The 18,082-nt window shown below is 41.4% G+C and overlaps 1 protein-coding gene across 4 annotated transcripts in view; it reads right to left on the reverse strand.

The window, feature by feature from the left end:
- Positions 1–18,082, reverse strand: part of TNS1 (tensin 1) — a 688,885-nt gene that overhangs the window by 287,928 nt on the left and 382,875 nt on the right. For all 4 annotated transcript variants that reach the window (XM_089683821.1, XM_089683822.1, XM_089683823.1 and 1 more), the window contains one exon: positions 4,212–4,250. In XM_089683821.1, coding sequence (XP_089539947.1) covers positions 4,212–4,250 — 39 coding nt within the window. The remainder of the gene's footprint in view (positions 1–4,211; positions 4,251–18,082) is intronic.

The raw sequence follows: 18,082 nt of genomic DNA on the forward strand, positions 1-18,082 counted from the left end.
ACACTGACATCCAATGACCACTGCTAAACAGCAAGAGGCTACATACGGGATTTACAGAACAGAGGGGGCACAATGACTTCCAATGACCACAAATGAGTAGCAAGGGGCTACACAGGGGGCATACTGACCATTGGGGGCAAACTGACTTCCAAAGACCACTGTTTAGCAGAAAGAAGCTACATAAGAGAATTACTGACCACAGGGGGTACAATGACTTCCAATGAGCAGCAAGGGGCTATACAGGGGGCATACTGACCATTGTGGGGCACACTGACATCCAATGACCACTGCTAAACAGCAAGAGGCTACATAGGGGACTTACTGAACAGAGAGGGCACAATGACTTCCAATAACCACCAATGAGTAGCAAGGGGCTACACAGGGGGCATACTGACCATTGGGGACAAACTGGCTTCCAGTGATCACAACTGAGATGCAAGGGGCAACACAGGGAGCATAGTGACTCGGGGGGAGGGGGCAAACTGATTTTGAGAAACAACTACTAAGCACCATACTGGGCATACTGACCATAGGGGGCACACTACTTCCAATGACCACCACTGAGTAGAAAGGAGCTACACAGGGGGCATATTGATCATAGTGCACGCTGACTACCCATGGTATGTGGGAAAACACCACTGACCGCCAACAGTTATGGGACACCAACATTTAAGGGGACACACCTTTATAAGTGATATATAGGTTTAATCCTTCTTGTGGACTTTCCATATATTGGACCATTGGGCCAGTGCTTTTTTTTTTCTTTTTTTTTTAAGTGCTGTTCACTGATTATGAGAATATTTTTTTTTTCTTTTAGGTATTTTTGACAGTAGCCTGTATTATACATCTTAATATAAAATCTCATCCTTCAGAGGCCAAGGACTTAAAAGCCGATGACAACAATAATAACTGAGTGTCTGGTATGAAATGTATTTTACATCTCTATAAGCTTCGCTGTCCCAACACGATATAGATTACATTACAGTAGTTCTGGCAGTTTTTCGCACAACATGCTATATATATTGGAATTTCCCCTTTAAATCACATCTGGTCAGCATCACGTCTCTAGACCTTATACCATGGGGAGCAAAAGTCCGCAGACAGCCCAACGCCCCCAGTATCAGCGCCGTCTATTAATAGACTATTCTGGGATGGCTCTGTTCTCACACAAAAGCTTTCAATGTAAGAAAAATTAGAAAAGCTTTCAAAGCAAGAAAAATTCCCTAAGAAGAAAAAAATAAATTCCTTAAAACAGCCAAATAAACAACGAGTGCCCCTTCCCCCTCCAGGCGATAATTTACGGGCTGTAATAATCATAACGGGCGTTTAATGGGAGCCAACTCGTCCCCTAATGTAATGATCTGTCAGGCTTCAGCAGACGTCTAGGACTCATGAATCAAAGTGATTTGGAAATGTTTTCTTTTGTATGATAAGTGGGGAGTGAGTGAGAACAGAGGCCTCCGACTTATGGGGAAGAGGTAGAGACGCAGAGAACATTGCAGGAGAATGCTGGTTCTGCTGTAGGACATGAAAACCCTACTGGATGACATTCGGTTTGCTACAGATCGGTCTTCTCAGTTGACAATTTTTGGCCAAACTTCTTTGATTCTTTCAATTGAAGGATGCCGAGCAGGAGGTGGCCAATAGGTCCACCCACTTAGCAAATGTCATACAGTGTATACCCAACGTTTGTAAGATTTCTTGTCAAGTCTATTGCCACTTCAATACAATTCTACTGAACCCTATAGTAGGTGCCAGGTAACAACCAGCGCTCTAACCATGAGCAAGCCACGAGCTGGGTAAGGCCTTACCAATGTTCTAATGTAAGTGCCAGCATTAAGTCTTCTGCTGCAAAGGCCATGAAGATGCAAGTACGATTTTAGTGTTACTAAACCCCAGACCCCGCATTCACTATATATGGTCTACCAGACCCCGCATTCACTATATCCGGTCTCCCCGGACCCTGCATTCACTATATCTGGTCTCCCCGGACCCTGCATTCACTATATCCGGTCTCCCCGGACCCTGCATTCACTATATCCGCTCTCCCCGGACCCTGCATTCACTATATCCGCTCTCCCCGGACCCTGCATTCACTATATCCCCTCTCCCCGGACCCCACATTCACTATATCCCCTCTCCCCGGACCCCGCATTCACTATATCCGCTCTCCCCGGACCCCGCATTCACTATATCCCCTCTCCCCGGACCCCGCATTCACTATATCCCCTCTCCCTGGATCCCGCATTCACTATATCTCCTCTCCCCGGACCCCGCATTCACTATATCCGCTCTACCCGGACCCCGCATTCACTATATCCGCTCTCCCCGGACCCCGCATTCACTATGTCCGGTCTCCCAGGACCCCACATTCACTATATCCGCTCTCCCCGGACCCTGCAGTCACTATATCCGCTCTCCCCGGACCCTGCAGTCACTATATCTGGTCTCCCCGGACCCTGCATGAACTATATCTGGTCTCCTGGATCCTGCATTCACTATATCCGCTCTCCCCGGACCCTGCATTCACTATATCCGCTCTCCCCGGACCCTGCAGTCACTATATCCGCTCTCCCTGGACCCTGCATGCACTATATTTGGTCTCCCGGGTCCTGCATTCACAATATCTGGTCTCCCCGGACCCTGCATTCACTATATCCGCTCTACCCGGACCTCGCATTCACTATATCCGCTCTCCCCGGACCCTGCATTCACTATGTCCGGTCTCCCAGGACCCCACATTCACTATATCCGCTCTCCACGGACCCTGCATTCACTATATCCGCTCTACCCGGACCTCGCATTCACTATATCCGCTCTCCCCGGACCCTGCATTGACTATATCCACTCTACCCGGACCTCGCATTCACTATATCCGCTCTCCCGAGACCCTGCATTCACTATGTCCGGTCTCCCAGGACCCCACATTCACTATATCCACTCTCCCCGGACCCTGCATTCACTATAACTGGTCTCCCCGGACCCCGCATTGATTATATCTGGTCTCCCCGAACCCTGCATTGATTATATCCAGTCTCCCTGAACCCTGCATTCACTATATCTGCTCTCCCCAGACCCTGCATTCACTATAACTGCTCTCCCCAGACCCTGCATTCACTATAACTGGTCTCCCCGGATCCTGCATTCACTATAACTGGTCTCCCCGGACCCTGCATTCACTATATTCGCTCTCCCCGGACCCTGCATGCACTATATTTGGTCTCCCGGGTCCTGCATTCACTATATCCGGTCTCCCCGGATCCTGCATTCACTATATCTGGTCTCCCCGGACCCTGCATTCACTATATCTGGTCTCCCCGGACCCTGCATTCACTATATCTGGTCTCCCACAGTACACAGAACATGGAAATGCAATTATGTTAGTAAACAAACTGCTAAATACCTTTTCTCATCAGCAGTATATAGCAGTCTTGTGACTTCTATCAGTGTCCAGCAGAGCACTGGTTAAAGCTTTTCATTCTGCTCTAGGAGGATGCAGAACCCATGACCTCTCTCTGGGCAGCGCTGATTGGCCCTGTGCTGATTTGCAAGACATCTAATACAGATGTATGTGAAAATCGCACCAAAAGTAGTGCATTTACTACTTTTGAAATTAGTGCAGCGCCGACCAAGTCGGAAACGCACTGATATGACCGCTCCAATTGCAGACAATAGGGTGTGACTTGGCTTGCAATTTGCAAGTCGCATCCAGTGTGAACCAGGGCTTACTCTCATATTAGGAAATATAATATAACAAAATGAAAACAAAAATAAATAATTCCAAAATTTGCTTTTGTGTGTGTATGTATATATATATATATATATATATATATGTACACACACACACATACATACATGTGTAATTTATATTTTTTAGAAAAAAATATATTATATATATATATATATATATATATATATATATATACACACATACATACATAAAGTTTAATTTATATTTTGTAGAAAAAAAAAAAATATATATATATATATATATATATATAAAATATATATATATAAATATATATATATAAAAAGTTTAATTAATTAATTTTTTCCTCATTATATCTAAAAAATATAAATTATACATACAAATATATATGATTTTTAAAAGATACGTAGCTTGACAGAGAACAAACTGATGAAAGAAGATCTGCTTTATATATGCTATAGCATGAACGTAATCATCTTTAAAAAGGTTAAATGAATCTCACCAGTTCGTAGTTGACGCGTGGCGTGCAGGGAGATGCAATCTGCAAAGAAAGACAAAATGGATATAACATTTCATCCAGCCATGACACAGACCAGTATGTAATCCATTTCCTGACATTAGATGAAAATTAGTTTCATGAATTGTAACAACATTACTGGTATTGTACTTCAGCAGGAAAGTTCAGATGAACCAAAATGAAAAATACATATTAAATTATACAAACATCAAAATATAAAAATAAAATTCCTCCTAAACAAATAATGGATTCGCCTCTCAGTTTACAAATGCAAGCTGTTTTTTTGTTTTGTTTTTGTGAACGTTAACAGCATCACACTGAAACAAAACTTCCTCCTCAAGTTAACAAAATTCTAATGACGAGCAAAAACTTCAATCACATAACAAAGAGGCATAAAAATAAAATACTATTTTTATCAAATGTAAATATTTAGTACAGGGTGACACATTTAAGGAGTGTGATACCAATGCTGTCCTCTGGGGGAAGTACTCCGCACACTATGCAATCACACAGTACACAAGGTAGTGGGATGGTTAATGAATTGTTACTTATTGGCAATTGTCAAGAGAATACAAAAACAGCCAAAAAAATATTCAATCAGGAATATAATTGGGGGAATGGCTGACTTTTAGCTCTCATGCACACGGGACGTTTTGCGAACGCTGGTAAGGTTAGCTGTTTAAAGTCATGCTAAAAAAGTGAGTTTTTCAGCTTTTTTAGCGTTTAGCCACATTTACATGCGTTTTTTTTTCCCCATAAAAAAAAAATTTCGGTCATAAAAATGTCCAAAAACGCCGGTTTGCGGCATTTTACCGTGTTTATTCAGGGTTCGAGCGTTTTTACAGCTGAAAAACTCCTCTAGACACCCACTAGTTTTGGGGTTTTTTTCCAACCAAAAAACGCTGATTCCAGTCTATGTGTGTATGGACACATAGGAGAACATGCTGGGGATGGACACACAGGAGAACATGCTGGGGATGGACACACAGGAGAACATGCTGGGGATGGACACACAGGAGAACATGCTGGGGATGGACACATAGGAGAACATGCTGGGGATGGACACACAGGAGAACATGCTGGGGATGGACACACAGGAGAACATGCTGGGGATGGACACACAGGAGAACATGCTGGGGATGGACACACAGGAGAACATGCTGGGGATGGACACACAGGAGAACATGCCGCTAAAAAATGTCCCGTGTGCCTGAGGATTTATGCAGGCCATACATGGTTCGAATTCCGAATGATTTTTGTCCGAAAATTGGAAACGTCGTTCGCTCGGTAATCCGATGGCGCCATCATTGATTTAGAAAATTGGCCGACCAAGTCATAAAGTATACCCCATATAACAGGCAAAACTTCTGTTCTTTCCAGGTCACGGCTCATGCGCATATTCTTTTCGGAAAAACGATCGTACGATTTGACCATCATTGAGTCGAAAATCAGTTGTTTTTTCACGAATTTTCCAACATGCCCAATCACAGAAAAGGGGAGGAACCACGAAAATCAGCCGGTGCCATTGACCCACTAACAGATCGAAAATCGTCCGATTTTCGGACGAAAAAAATCGGTCGATTTTCAACCCATGTATTGCCGGCCTTAGGGTGTGAATAGAACGATACTCTCCAGATGAACATATATTATTTAATCAAAAGCCCATGCAGAGTGGCTTCCATTATAACGGCTTCCAAACTAGGTACTAACAGCACTCCTTCAATGGCCTCCACATACATTGGGGTTGTGTTACTAAAGGCTGGGGCAGCACAGTGGCTAAATGGTTAGCACTTCTGCCTGGCAGTACTCGGGTCGTTGGTTCAAATCCCAACCACAGCACCACCTGCCTGGAGTTTGCATGTTCTCCCTGTGCCTGCGTGGGTTTCCTCTAGGTACTCCGGTTTCCTCCCATGCTCCAAAGACATGCTGGTAGGTTAATTGGCTCCTGTCTAAATTGTCCCTAGTATGTGTATGTATGAATGTGAGTTAGGGACCTTAGATTGTACGCCCCTTGAGGGTTAGGGACTGATGTGAATGTACAATATATATGTAAAGCGCTGCAGAAATTGATGGTGATATAGAAGTACCTGAAATAAATAAAGGCAAATAAGATGTTCACTGAAACTGCAGTTGCTCTAGACCTGAGGGGAACATACAAGAAAGAAAAACAGCATTTTTGCTTGAGGAAAAGCTCTTTCATCCAATCTTCTCATTTTAGAGCTTCCCATGGGATGTAAAGCAACTTGCAGTGCACAGCCTATTTCCCTTTAGTGAATAGACCCCCCAGGTGTCTCATCTCTAAGCCCTGATTCTGAGCCTTGGCCTTACACTGGAGTCAGATTTGATCTCAACTATTAAGTTAAGGCGTGGCACTTCTGGCATTTCTCCATCCTTCCATATTTCTATCTATTGATCTTTCTGTTTCTTTATCTGTCTCTCTTTCGCTCTATATTTATTTCCTGCTATTTATTGTACCTATCAATATATTCTAACTCTTCTATTTATCCATCTCTCTCTATCCCTTGTTCTATCTCTCTTCCATCTCTCTCTCTTTCTATCCCTTGTTCTCTCTTCCATCTCTCTCTCTTTCTATCCCTTGTTCTATCTCTCTTCCATCTCTCTCTCTCTCTCTCTCTCTCTCTCTTTCTATCCCTTGTTCTATCTCTCTTTCTTTCTATCCCTTGTTCTATCTCTCTTCTATCTCTCTCTCTCTTTCTATCCCTTGTTCTATCTCTCTTCCATCTCTCTCTCTCTCTCTCTCTCTCTCTTTCTATCCCTTGTTCTATCTCTCTTTCTTTCTATCCCTTGTTCTATCTCTCTTCTATCTCTCTCTCTCTTTCTATCCCTTGTTCTATCTCTCTTCCATCTCTCTCTCTCTCTCTTTCTATCCCTTGTTCTATCTCTCTCTTTCTATCCCTTGTTCTATCTCTCTTCCATCTCTCTCTCTTTCTATCCCTTGTTCTATCTCTCTCTCCTTCTATCCCTTGTTCTATCTCTCTCTTTCTATCCCTTGTTCTATCTCTCTCTCTTTCTATCCCTTGTTCTATCCCTTGTTCTATCTCTCTCTCTTTCTATCCCTTGTTCTATCCCTTGTTCTATCTCTCTCTCTTTCTATCCCTTGTTCTATCTCTCTTCCATCTCTCTCTCTTTCTATCCCTTGTTCTATCTCTCTTCCATCTCTCTCTTTCTATCCCTTGTTCTCTCTTCCATCTCTCTCTCTTTCTATCCATCTTCCATCTCTCTTTTTCTCCATCCATCTAGATCGATTTCTCTATCTCTTGTATGTTATATTTATCTTTGTTTCTTATTGATTCTCTTTCTATTGATCTACAACATATATAATCTAGATCTTTCTCACATTCTATCACTTTCTTTTGAACTCTCTGTTTCACTCTCTTGTTTTATCTATTTATTATTATTATTATATCTATTCATCTCTCTGACCAATGACGCCACAAAACAACTTATCCACGCCTTGGTTTTATCCCACCTTGATTACTGCAACTCCCTCCTCGCTGCTCTACCGTTACACAGGTTATTTATTTATTTATTTTGGGTACTTCTATAGCACCATCAATTTACACAGCGCTTTACATATATATTGTACATTCACATCTGTCCCTAACCCTCAAGGGGCGTACAATCTAAGGTCCCTAACCCTCAAGGGGCGTACAATCTAAGGTCCCTAACTCACATTCATACATACACAAACTAGGGACAATTTAGACAGGAGCCAATTCACCTACCAGCATCTCTTTGGAATGTGGGAGGAAACCGGAGAACCCAGAGGAAACCCACGCAGGCACAGGGAGAACATGCAAACTACAGGCAGGTGGTGCTATGCTTGGGATTCAAATCAACAAACCCTAGTACAGCCAGGCAGAAGTGCTAACCATTTAGCCACTGTGCTGCCCATCCCCCCCCCCCCCTCTTCAGTCTATTATGAATGCTGCTGCTGTTAGACTCCTACACCTTACCAACCGATCAGCGACTGCTGCCCCTCTCTGCCAATCCCTCCATTGGCTTCCGCTAACCCAGCATATAAAATTCAAAATACTAACCACAGCTTACAAAGCCATCCACAACATTGCCCCTAGCTACATCACCAACCTCATCCGCAGATATTATCCAAATCGCCCGCTCCACTCCTCCCATGATATCCTCCTCTCTAGCTCTCTCATCACCTCCTCCCACACTCGCCTCCAGGACTTCTCCAGAGCTTCTCCCATCCTCTTGAACTCCTTACCCCAGTAGGGTCAGCCCCCACCCTGTCTGCCTTTAGGCGATCTTTGAAAACTCACTTATTCAGGGAAGGCTACCCCACCTCCACCTAAGAACTGTACTTGAGCCACCTCCATCAGATCATCCCCCGCAGCTGTCAACTTTTGTATCACCTCCCCCTTCCTTTAGATTGTAAGCTCCACGAGCCGGGCCCTCCTATTCCTTCTGTACTGAAATGTATTGTAATTGTACTGTCTCCCTTATATTGTAAAGCGCTGAGCAAACTGTTGGCGCTATATAAATCCTGTATAATAATAATAATATATAAATCCTGTATAATAATAATATATAAATCCTGTATAATAATAATAATAATAATAATAATAATATAAATCCTATATAATAATAATAATATATAAATCCTGTATAATAATAATATATAAATCCTGTATAATAATAATATAAATCCTGTATAATAATAATAATAATATAAATCCTGTATAATAATAATATATAAATCCTGTATAATAATAATAATAATAATATATAAATCCTGTATAATAATAAAAATATATAAATCCTGTATAATAATAATATATAAATCCTGTATAATAATAATATATAAATCCTGTATAATAATAATAATAATATATAAATCCTGTATAATAATAATGATATATAAATCCTGTATAATAATAATATATAAATCCTGTATAATAATAATGATATATAAATCCTGTATAATAATAATAATATAAATCCTGTATAATAATAATAATAATATAAATCCTGTATAATAATAATATATAAATCCTGTATAATAATAATAATAATAATATATAAATCCTGTATAATAATAATATATAAATCCTGTATAATAATAATAATAATAATATATAAATCCTGTATAATAATAATAATATAAATCCTGTATAATAATAATAATAATAATAATATATAAATCCTGTATAATAATAATAATATAAATCCTGTATAATAATAATATATAAATCCTGTATAATAATAATAATAATAATATAAATCCTGTATAATAATAATAATCTCTCTGTATCGCTTGATACTCATTCTATCTCTGATTCCGTTTATCGATCGATAGGTGGTAGGGTGGCCACCTCATCCCTTTAAAACTGAACACATATTAATTACACGGGTTCTGAGGCCAATTTATTGCAGATAAGGCACTCAGCCCGGGTTCACATATGTGCAGTGTATCACATGTGATTCGCACAGGAACCACAGCGCATTCCTCTGCAAATCACATGTGATTTATGCACGGGGAGATTGAAGCCAGGAATTGTCCCGCACCAAAAACATGCAGGACCCTTTTTTGGGTCCGCACTAGAATCGGATCGCATGGGTATTCACACGTATGTGATTCGATTCTGCACATCGCACTGCGTTTTGCGGACCGTTTTCAGGGTGTTGTTAACATACACACCTGCAGCGGTTCGCAAGAACGGGGTGCGATTCTGATGCGGAGCGGAATTCACACAGCATGACTGTGAACCCGGGCTCAAAGTGAGATCCAGTTTCTCTCCATCTATCTAATCTCTTTCTCTCTATCCATTCATCTCTGTCTCTCTAATGCAGGCCATACACGGGTCGAACTCCGAACAAATTTTCTTTAGAAAATCGGAAATTTCATGTGTTTTGTAACCCGATGGCGCCACCATTGATTACAAAATTCCACCAACCAAGCCTTCAATTTCACCTCGCGTTGCTACAGAAAAGAATTTTCATGGCCAAGAATTTTCTTTTTGTTCCAAGCCACAGCTCCCGCTCGTTTCTTTTTCGATTATATTTCTCGCACGATTCTGCCATCATTAGCTTAGAAATTTGTTAGTTTTCCAAAATATTTCTAACATGCCCGATCACTCCAATTCAGTGGCCGCACGAAAATTGGCCGTATCCCAACTACAGCACCACCTGCCTGGAGTTTGCATGTTCTCCCTGTGCCTGCGTGGGTTTCCTCCGGGTACTCCGGTTTCCTCCCACACTCCAAAGACATGCTGGGAGAATAATTGGCTCCTGTCTAAATTGTCCCTAGTATGTGTATGTATGAATGTGAGTTAGGGACCTTAGATTGTACGCCCCTTGAGGGTTAGGGACCTTAGATTGTACACCCCTTGAGGGTTAGGGACTGATGTGAATGTACAATATATATGTAAAGCGCTGCGTACATTGACGGCGATATATAAGTACCTACAATAAAATAATAAATAAAAGTTTCTGTGACCTAATGGTGCAAAATTTTAATGAAAATTCTTAGAAACGATTTTCTAAAGAAAATTCTTTTGGAATTCAACCCAAGTATGGTCAGCTTTACTTGATCCATCTATCTGTCTCCATCTCTTGTTTCTCTCTCTCGTATTGTTCATAATTGTATCTAATGTAAATATATTTCTCTCTATCCTCCTGTCTCTTTTTTTTTAATCTAAGTCACTGTCTCTATCTTTTCATCAATCTATCTATTTTTCTATCTAGTTTTTCTTTCTCGGTCTCTCTACCTCTGTTTGCCCTTTATCTTTCTATCTCATCTCTCTCTCTCGCTCAATATATATCTCTCTACCTCTCTCTCTATCTCTCGCCCAATATATATCTCTCTACCTCTCTCTCTATCTCTCGCTCAATATATATCTCTCTACCTCTCTCTCTACCTCTCGCTCAATATATACCTCTCTATCTCTCGCTCAATATATACCTCTCTATCTCTCGCTCAATATATACCTCTCTATCTCTCGCTCAATATATACCTCTCTATCTCTCGCTCAATATACATCTCTCGCTCAATATATACCTCTCTCTCTATCTCTCGCTCAATATATACCTCTCTATCTCTCGCTCAATATATACCTCTCTATCTCTCGCTCAATATACATCTCTCGCTCAATATATACCTCTCTCTCTATCTCTCGCTCAATATATACCTCTCTATCTCTCGCTCAATATATACCTCTCTATCTCTCGCTCAATATATATCTCTCTACCTCTCTCTCTATCTCTCGCTCAATATATACCTCTCTATCTCTCGCTCAATATATACCTCTCTATCTCTCGCTCAATATATACCTCTCTATCTCTCGCTCAATATACATCTCTCGCTCAATATATACCTCTCTACCTCTCTCTCTATCTCTCGCTCAATATATACCTCTCTACCTCTCTCTCTATCTCTCGCTCAATATATACCTCTCTATCTCTCGCTCAATATATACCTCTCTATCTCTCGCTCAATATATATCTCTCTACCTCTCTCTCTATCTCTCGCTCAATATATATCTCTCTACCTCTCTCTCTCTACCTACCTCTCTCTATCTCTCGCTCAATATATACCTCTCTACCTCTCTCTCTATCTCTCGCTCAATATATACCTCTCTACCTCTCTCTCTATCTCTCGCTCAATATATACCTCTCTATCTCTCGCTCAATATATACCTCTCTATCTCTCGCTCAATATATACCTCTCTATCTCTCGCTCAATATATACCTCTCTATCTCTCGCTCAATATACATCTCTCGCTCAATATATACCTCTCTCTCTATCTCTCGCTCAATATATACCTCTCTATCTCTCGCTCAATATATACCTCTCTATCTCTCGCTCAATATACATCTCTCGCTCAATATATACCTCTCTCTCTATCTCTCGCTCAATATATACCTCTCTATCTCTCGCTCAATATATACCTCTCTATCTCTCGCTCAATATATACCTCTCTATCTCTCGCTCAATATATATCTCTCTACCTCTCTCTCTATCTCTCGCTCAATATATACCTCTCTATCTCTCGCTCAATATATACCTCTCTATCTCTCGCTCAATATATACCTCTCTATCTCTTGCTCAATATACATCTCTCGCTCAATATATACCTCTCTACCTCTCTCTCTATCTCTCGCTCAATATATACCTCTCTACCTCTCTCTCTATCTCTCGCTCAATATATACCTCTCTATCTCTCGCTCAATATATACCTCTCTATCTCTCGCTCAATATATATCTCTCTACCTCTCTCTCTATCTCTCGCTCAATATATATCTCTCTACCTCTCTCTCTCTACCTACCTCTCTCTATCTCTCGCTCAATATATACCTCTCTACCTCTCTCTCTATCTCTCGCTCAATATATACCTCTCTACCTCTCTCTCTATCTCTCGCTCAATATATACCTCTCTATCTCTTGCTCAATATATACCTCTCTATCTCTCGCTCAATATATACCTCTCTACCTCTCTCTCTATCTCTCGCTCAATATATACCTCTCTACCTCTCTCTCTCGCTCAATATATATCTCTCTACCTCTCTCTCTATCTCTCGCTCAATATATATCTCTCTACCTCTCTCTACCTCCCTCTCCCTTTCTACGTATCTCTCTCTCTATATACATATCTCCCTCTCCCTCTATATACCCCCCCCTCTCTCTATCTAATCTATCTATCTATCTATCTATCTATCTATCTATCTATCTATCCACCTCTCTGTCTCAATTGTTCTCTCTGTTTCCCTCTGTTTGCTTTCTCTTTCTATTGATTTATCTAATCTTTTTCTCTATCCTTCTGTCTATTTCTCCCTCTTTTTACCTCTCTATCAGCCATCTCTATCTCTCTCGGGTTCACACTGATGCAGTGCAGAATTCGCTTCAGTTTCTGTGCGAATTCCATATCACAATCGCCCCCCCGTTCATGCAAACAGCTGGTGCATGTGTATGTTAACAACACCCCGAAATTGGTGCGATGTGCAGAATCGGATCGTATAGGTGTGAATACCCATGCGATCGGATTCCAGTGCAGGCCAAAAAAAGGGTCCTGCACCTTTTTGGTACGGCTGCGGTGCAATTTGAGCCATACAAAATACGATTTGAGCTATACATGGGTCGATTTTCTCATGAATTTTTGTTCGGACATCAGACGTAAGAATAATCGGCCGATTTTCGCTCTGTTAGTGGGGCAATGGCACTGGCCAATTTTCGTGGTTCCTCCCCATTTCGTTTATCGGGCATGCTGGAAAATTCATGAAAAACAACAGATCATTGATGGCACCATTGGATTACAGAATGAACAATGTTTTTGATTTTCGACCGAAAAATCTTTCGGAATTTGGCCCATGTATGGCCTGCTTTACCCTCACTGTTTCCAATCCAGTATAACTGTTTTTTCTGTGCATCTTGGCCTTTATTGTTTCCTGGCCTGCCGCCAGTTCTCTACAGAACCAAAATGGAGTTCAAAAAGGTAAAAAGAAAAAAAAGCGCATCTACCGGGCCATTAATTTGGCGAGCATTTGTCGATGGCGTAGCACTGCCTGTAAATTGATCGGAGTAACGAGATTAAAGCTCGGCCTGTTTGTCCTCTGAGCTCTCTGGCGGAGACGCGGCTCCTCTCTGGGGCGTAGTAGCGCATCAATGATAGTATGGGAGCGATGTAATTTAATTCCGGCGTTGGCTCCGGGAGGGAGAAGCGGCACAGCGCTGCCTTTTATCTGGGAAATGCAGCAGAAGACAGTAATGTCACGCAGGTCTGCTTTCCTGCCGTCCCCAGAGATCGCCTTTCACCCGCCCTTCGCATCGCCCGAGTCGCCGAGTCCGAGCGCTCATGAGAAAACCGCTTCCCGTCACAAACCGTCTATTTTTTCCTTTTTTTAAACGCAAGACTGCACTTTCCTTTAATAAAAGAGCGACGTTCAAAGAGTGGCAACTGCAGCCAATGAGAATGGTCCAAATTAATGTCAAGCGACATTACCTCTGATTAAATAAAAGCTCTGCACTTATCGAATAAATCTGGACGACTTTAACCACTTCAGCTCCAGAAGATTTTACCCCCTTCATGACCAGGCCATTTGTTTTTGGTTTTTTTGCTATTCAGCATTGCTCCGCTTTAACTGGTAATTGCGCGGTCATGCAACGCTGTACCCAATCAAAACTTATGTCATTATTTTCACACAAATAGAGCTTTCTTTGGTGGCATTTGATCACCACTAGGGTGTTTTTCTTTATGTTTTGCGATATAAATGAAAAAAAGACTGAAAATGATGAAAATAAAATCAATTTTTTTTACTTTCTGCTATAAAACACTTCCAAAAAAAATAAAAAAATCTAATTTCCGTATAGATTTTGGCCCAAAATGTATTGTGCTACATGTTTTTTAAAAAAAATCCCAATAAGTGTATATTGAGTTGTTTGCCTAAAAGTTATTGTTACAAACTATTTCAGGTACTTATATAGCGCCGTCAATGTACACAGCACTTTACATACATATTGTACATTCACATCAGTCCCCGCCCCCGAGGAGCGTACAATCTAAGGTCCCTAACTCACATTCATACATACACATACTAGGGACAATTCAGACAGGAGCCAATTCACCTACCAGCATGTCTTTTGGAGTGTGGAAGGAAACCAGAGTACCTGGAGGAAACCCATGCAGGCACAGGGAGAACATGCAAACTCCAGGCAGGTAGTGCTGTGGTTGGGATTCGAACCAACGACCCTAGTACTGCCAGGCGGATTTTTTTTTTCTTTTTTCTACTACTAACGACAGCGATCAGCAACTTATAATGGGATGGCTATACTGCGGCAGGCAATCTGACACTAACTGACACTGGTGCGAACTGATTAAATGACACTGACATCACCAGTGACATTATACAGTGATAATACTATATACTGTCGCTGTACTAAATGACACTGGCTGGGAAGGGGTTAACATCTAGGCAGGGGCGGACTGACAACTCATGGGGCCCCCGGGCAATAGGGGATCATGGGGCCCCTGTGTCCTTGCCCAAACACAAAAAAGCCTATGAAAAAGGTACCAGGGGCATCTCATGGGGCCCCTACTGACCCCGGGCCCTCGGGCACTGCCCGAGATTCCTTATGGTCAGTCCGCCCCTGCATCTAGGGCGATCAAGGGGTTAATTAGGGTTTTATCCCTTTCAAAAAAACAGATGTTAATGAATGCGGACAATAACGGATTTAAAAAGATGTTCATCCGTTTACATCCATTTTCATCCATTTAGATCAGTTTTCATCCATCTACATCCATTTTTCATCCGTTTTCACCCGTTTACATCTGTTTTTCATCCCTTTACATTCATTTTCAGCCATTTAGATCTGTTTTCATCCATCTACATCCGTTTTTCATCTGTTTTCATCCGTCTACATTCGTTTTTGGTCCGTTTACATCCATTTTTTCAGAAGAAAAATAGGGGTTTCTTCCGTTCAAAAAAAAACGATGTTATCGGATACGGACATTAACGGATGTAAAAAGATGTTCATCCGTTTACATCCATTTTCATCCATCTACATCTGTTTTTCATCTGTTCTCACCCATCTACATCTGTTTTTCATCCCTTTACATCCATTTTCAGCCATCTACATCCGTTTTTCATCTGTTCTCACCCGTCTACATCTGTTTTTCATCCCTTTACATCCATTTTTATCCGTTTAGATCCGTTTTCATCCATCTACATCCGTTTTTGGTCCATTTACATCTGTTTTTTGCGGAAGAAAAATAGGGGTTTCTTCCGTTCAAAAAAACGGATGTTATCGGATTCGGACATTAAGGGATGTAAAAAGATGTTCATCCGTTTACATCCATTTTCATTCATCTACATCCGTTTTTCATTCGTTCTTACCCATCTACATCTGTTTTTCATCCCTTTACATCCATTTTCATCCATCTACATCCATTTTTTCATCCGTTCTCACCTGTCTACATCTGTTTTTCATCCTTTTACATCCATTTTCATCCGTTTAGATCCGTTTTCATCCATCTACATCCGTTTTTTCATCCGTTCTCACCTGTCTACATCTGTTTTTCATCCCTTTACATCCATTTTCATCCGTTTAGATCCGTTTTCATCCATCTACATCCGTTTTTTCATCTGTTCCCACCCGTCTACATCTGTTTTTCATCCCTTTACATCCATTTTCATCCGTTTAGATCCGTTTTCATCCATCTACATCCGTTTTCACCCGTCTACATCTGTTTCATCCCTTTACTTTCATTTTCATCTGATGAGATCCGTTTTTATCCATCTAGATCTGTTTTCATCCGTCTACATCCGTTTTTGGTTCGTTCACATCCGTTTTTTGCAGAAGAAAAATAGGGTTTTCTTTCGTTCAAAAAAACGGATGTTATCGGATGCAGACATTAACGGATGTAAAAAGATGTTCATCCGTTTACATCCATTTTCATCCATCTATATCCATTTTTCATCCGTTCTCACCCATCTACATCTGTTTTTCATCCCTTTACATCCATTTTCATCCATCTACATCCGTTTTTTCATCCGTTCTCACCCGTCTACATCCGTTTTCGGTCCATTTACATCCGTTTTTTGCAGAAGAAAAATAGGGTTTTCTTCTGTTCAAAAAAACGGATGTTATCCGATGCAGATATTTACAGATGTAAAAAGATGTTCATCCATTTACATCCGCAAGTCCATAGAAATACATGGGGGTCTGTTTTTCATCCGTAAGCGGAACGCCCATGTGATCAGCAAGTCAGCCTGAAAATGAGGAGCCGCAGATGAACTGCAAGTCCCAGCATGCTCTGGCCGGCGCTAGCTCTGACTTGTAGTTCCTCACTGGCTGCGGCTTTGTTGGTTTGTAACTTTAGACATCCAGGAGCCTATTAGGTCTACAGGTGCATTTATTGCAGCCATTATATCTGTCAGCGGGGTGTAGACACTAATGAGCAGCAATATAGAATGTGCCGGAAGGTACCGGGGCCGTCTGTCATCCCCACATTTATATTCGTCTATGCTGATTTATGATCGCTGCTCATTTGTTAACGAAAATAATAAAAAATAGGTAACAAGCCAAGTCTGTGAATAAAACGCCAAATGCCCGGCAGTCATAGATCTGATTTGACTTTTAACTGTTTAAGTGACAATAAGGTGACGAAAGACTAAAGTGTATGTCGGCCCCCAACAGCGAACGACTTCTATTGGCTGCCCCTTTGATCAGTTAAACCCTCAACTAAAAAAGTTTTCTTATATGTGTTCGACCAGTGCAAAATGTACCCGTTGATCCCGCCAGAAATCTTTTCAGCTGATAATGCTCATCAGTTACATACAGACCAATCCACCACTGCAGAACAGCCACAAGGATCTTTTATCAATTATTTTCAAATTTAAGTTTCTTTTTTATATTTTTAGGTTTTGGATTCGATAGGGAAGTGTTGAAGGAGAGCCACAAAAAATTTATGTGCACAAAATGTTTTTGCAAACCCAGAAATGACCTTGTAAAATTAGCAATGACATCACTGTGCCTGTGCAAAGAGCAGGCAGCAGCTGTAGGAGGGGCGCAGTAGGCTCCACCCCTTACAGGATGTAGAAAAGTACAGGACGGGGCCCCTGCACAAGGAGAGAGCAAAGCTGTGGGAGGGGCCCAACAGACTCCACCCATTACAGGATGTCTGTAAAAAAGTACAGGAGGGGCGGAGACAAGACCAGCGCCCCTGCACAAGGAGAGAGCAGAGCTGTGGGAGGGGCCTAGCAGACTCCACCCATTACAGGTTGTCTGTAGAATGTAGAAAAGTACAGGAGGGGCGGAGACAAGACCAGTCACCCTGCACGAGGAGAGAGCAGAAATGTGGGAGGGGCCCAGCAGGCTCCAC

Source organism: Staurois parvus, unplaced genomic scaffold (genome assembly GCF_062004578.1).
Source record: "Staurois parvus isolate SC_StPar_1 unplaced genomic scaffold, SC_StPar_1.0 ptg000323l, whole genome shotgun sequence".
In the NCBI taxonomy this organism is placed as follows: domain Eukaryota; kingdom Metazoa; phylum Chordata; class Amphibia; order Anura; family Ranidae; genus Staurois; species Staurois parvus.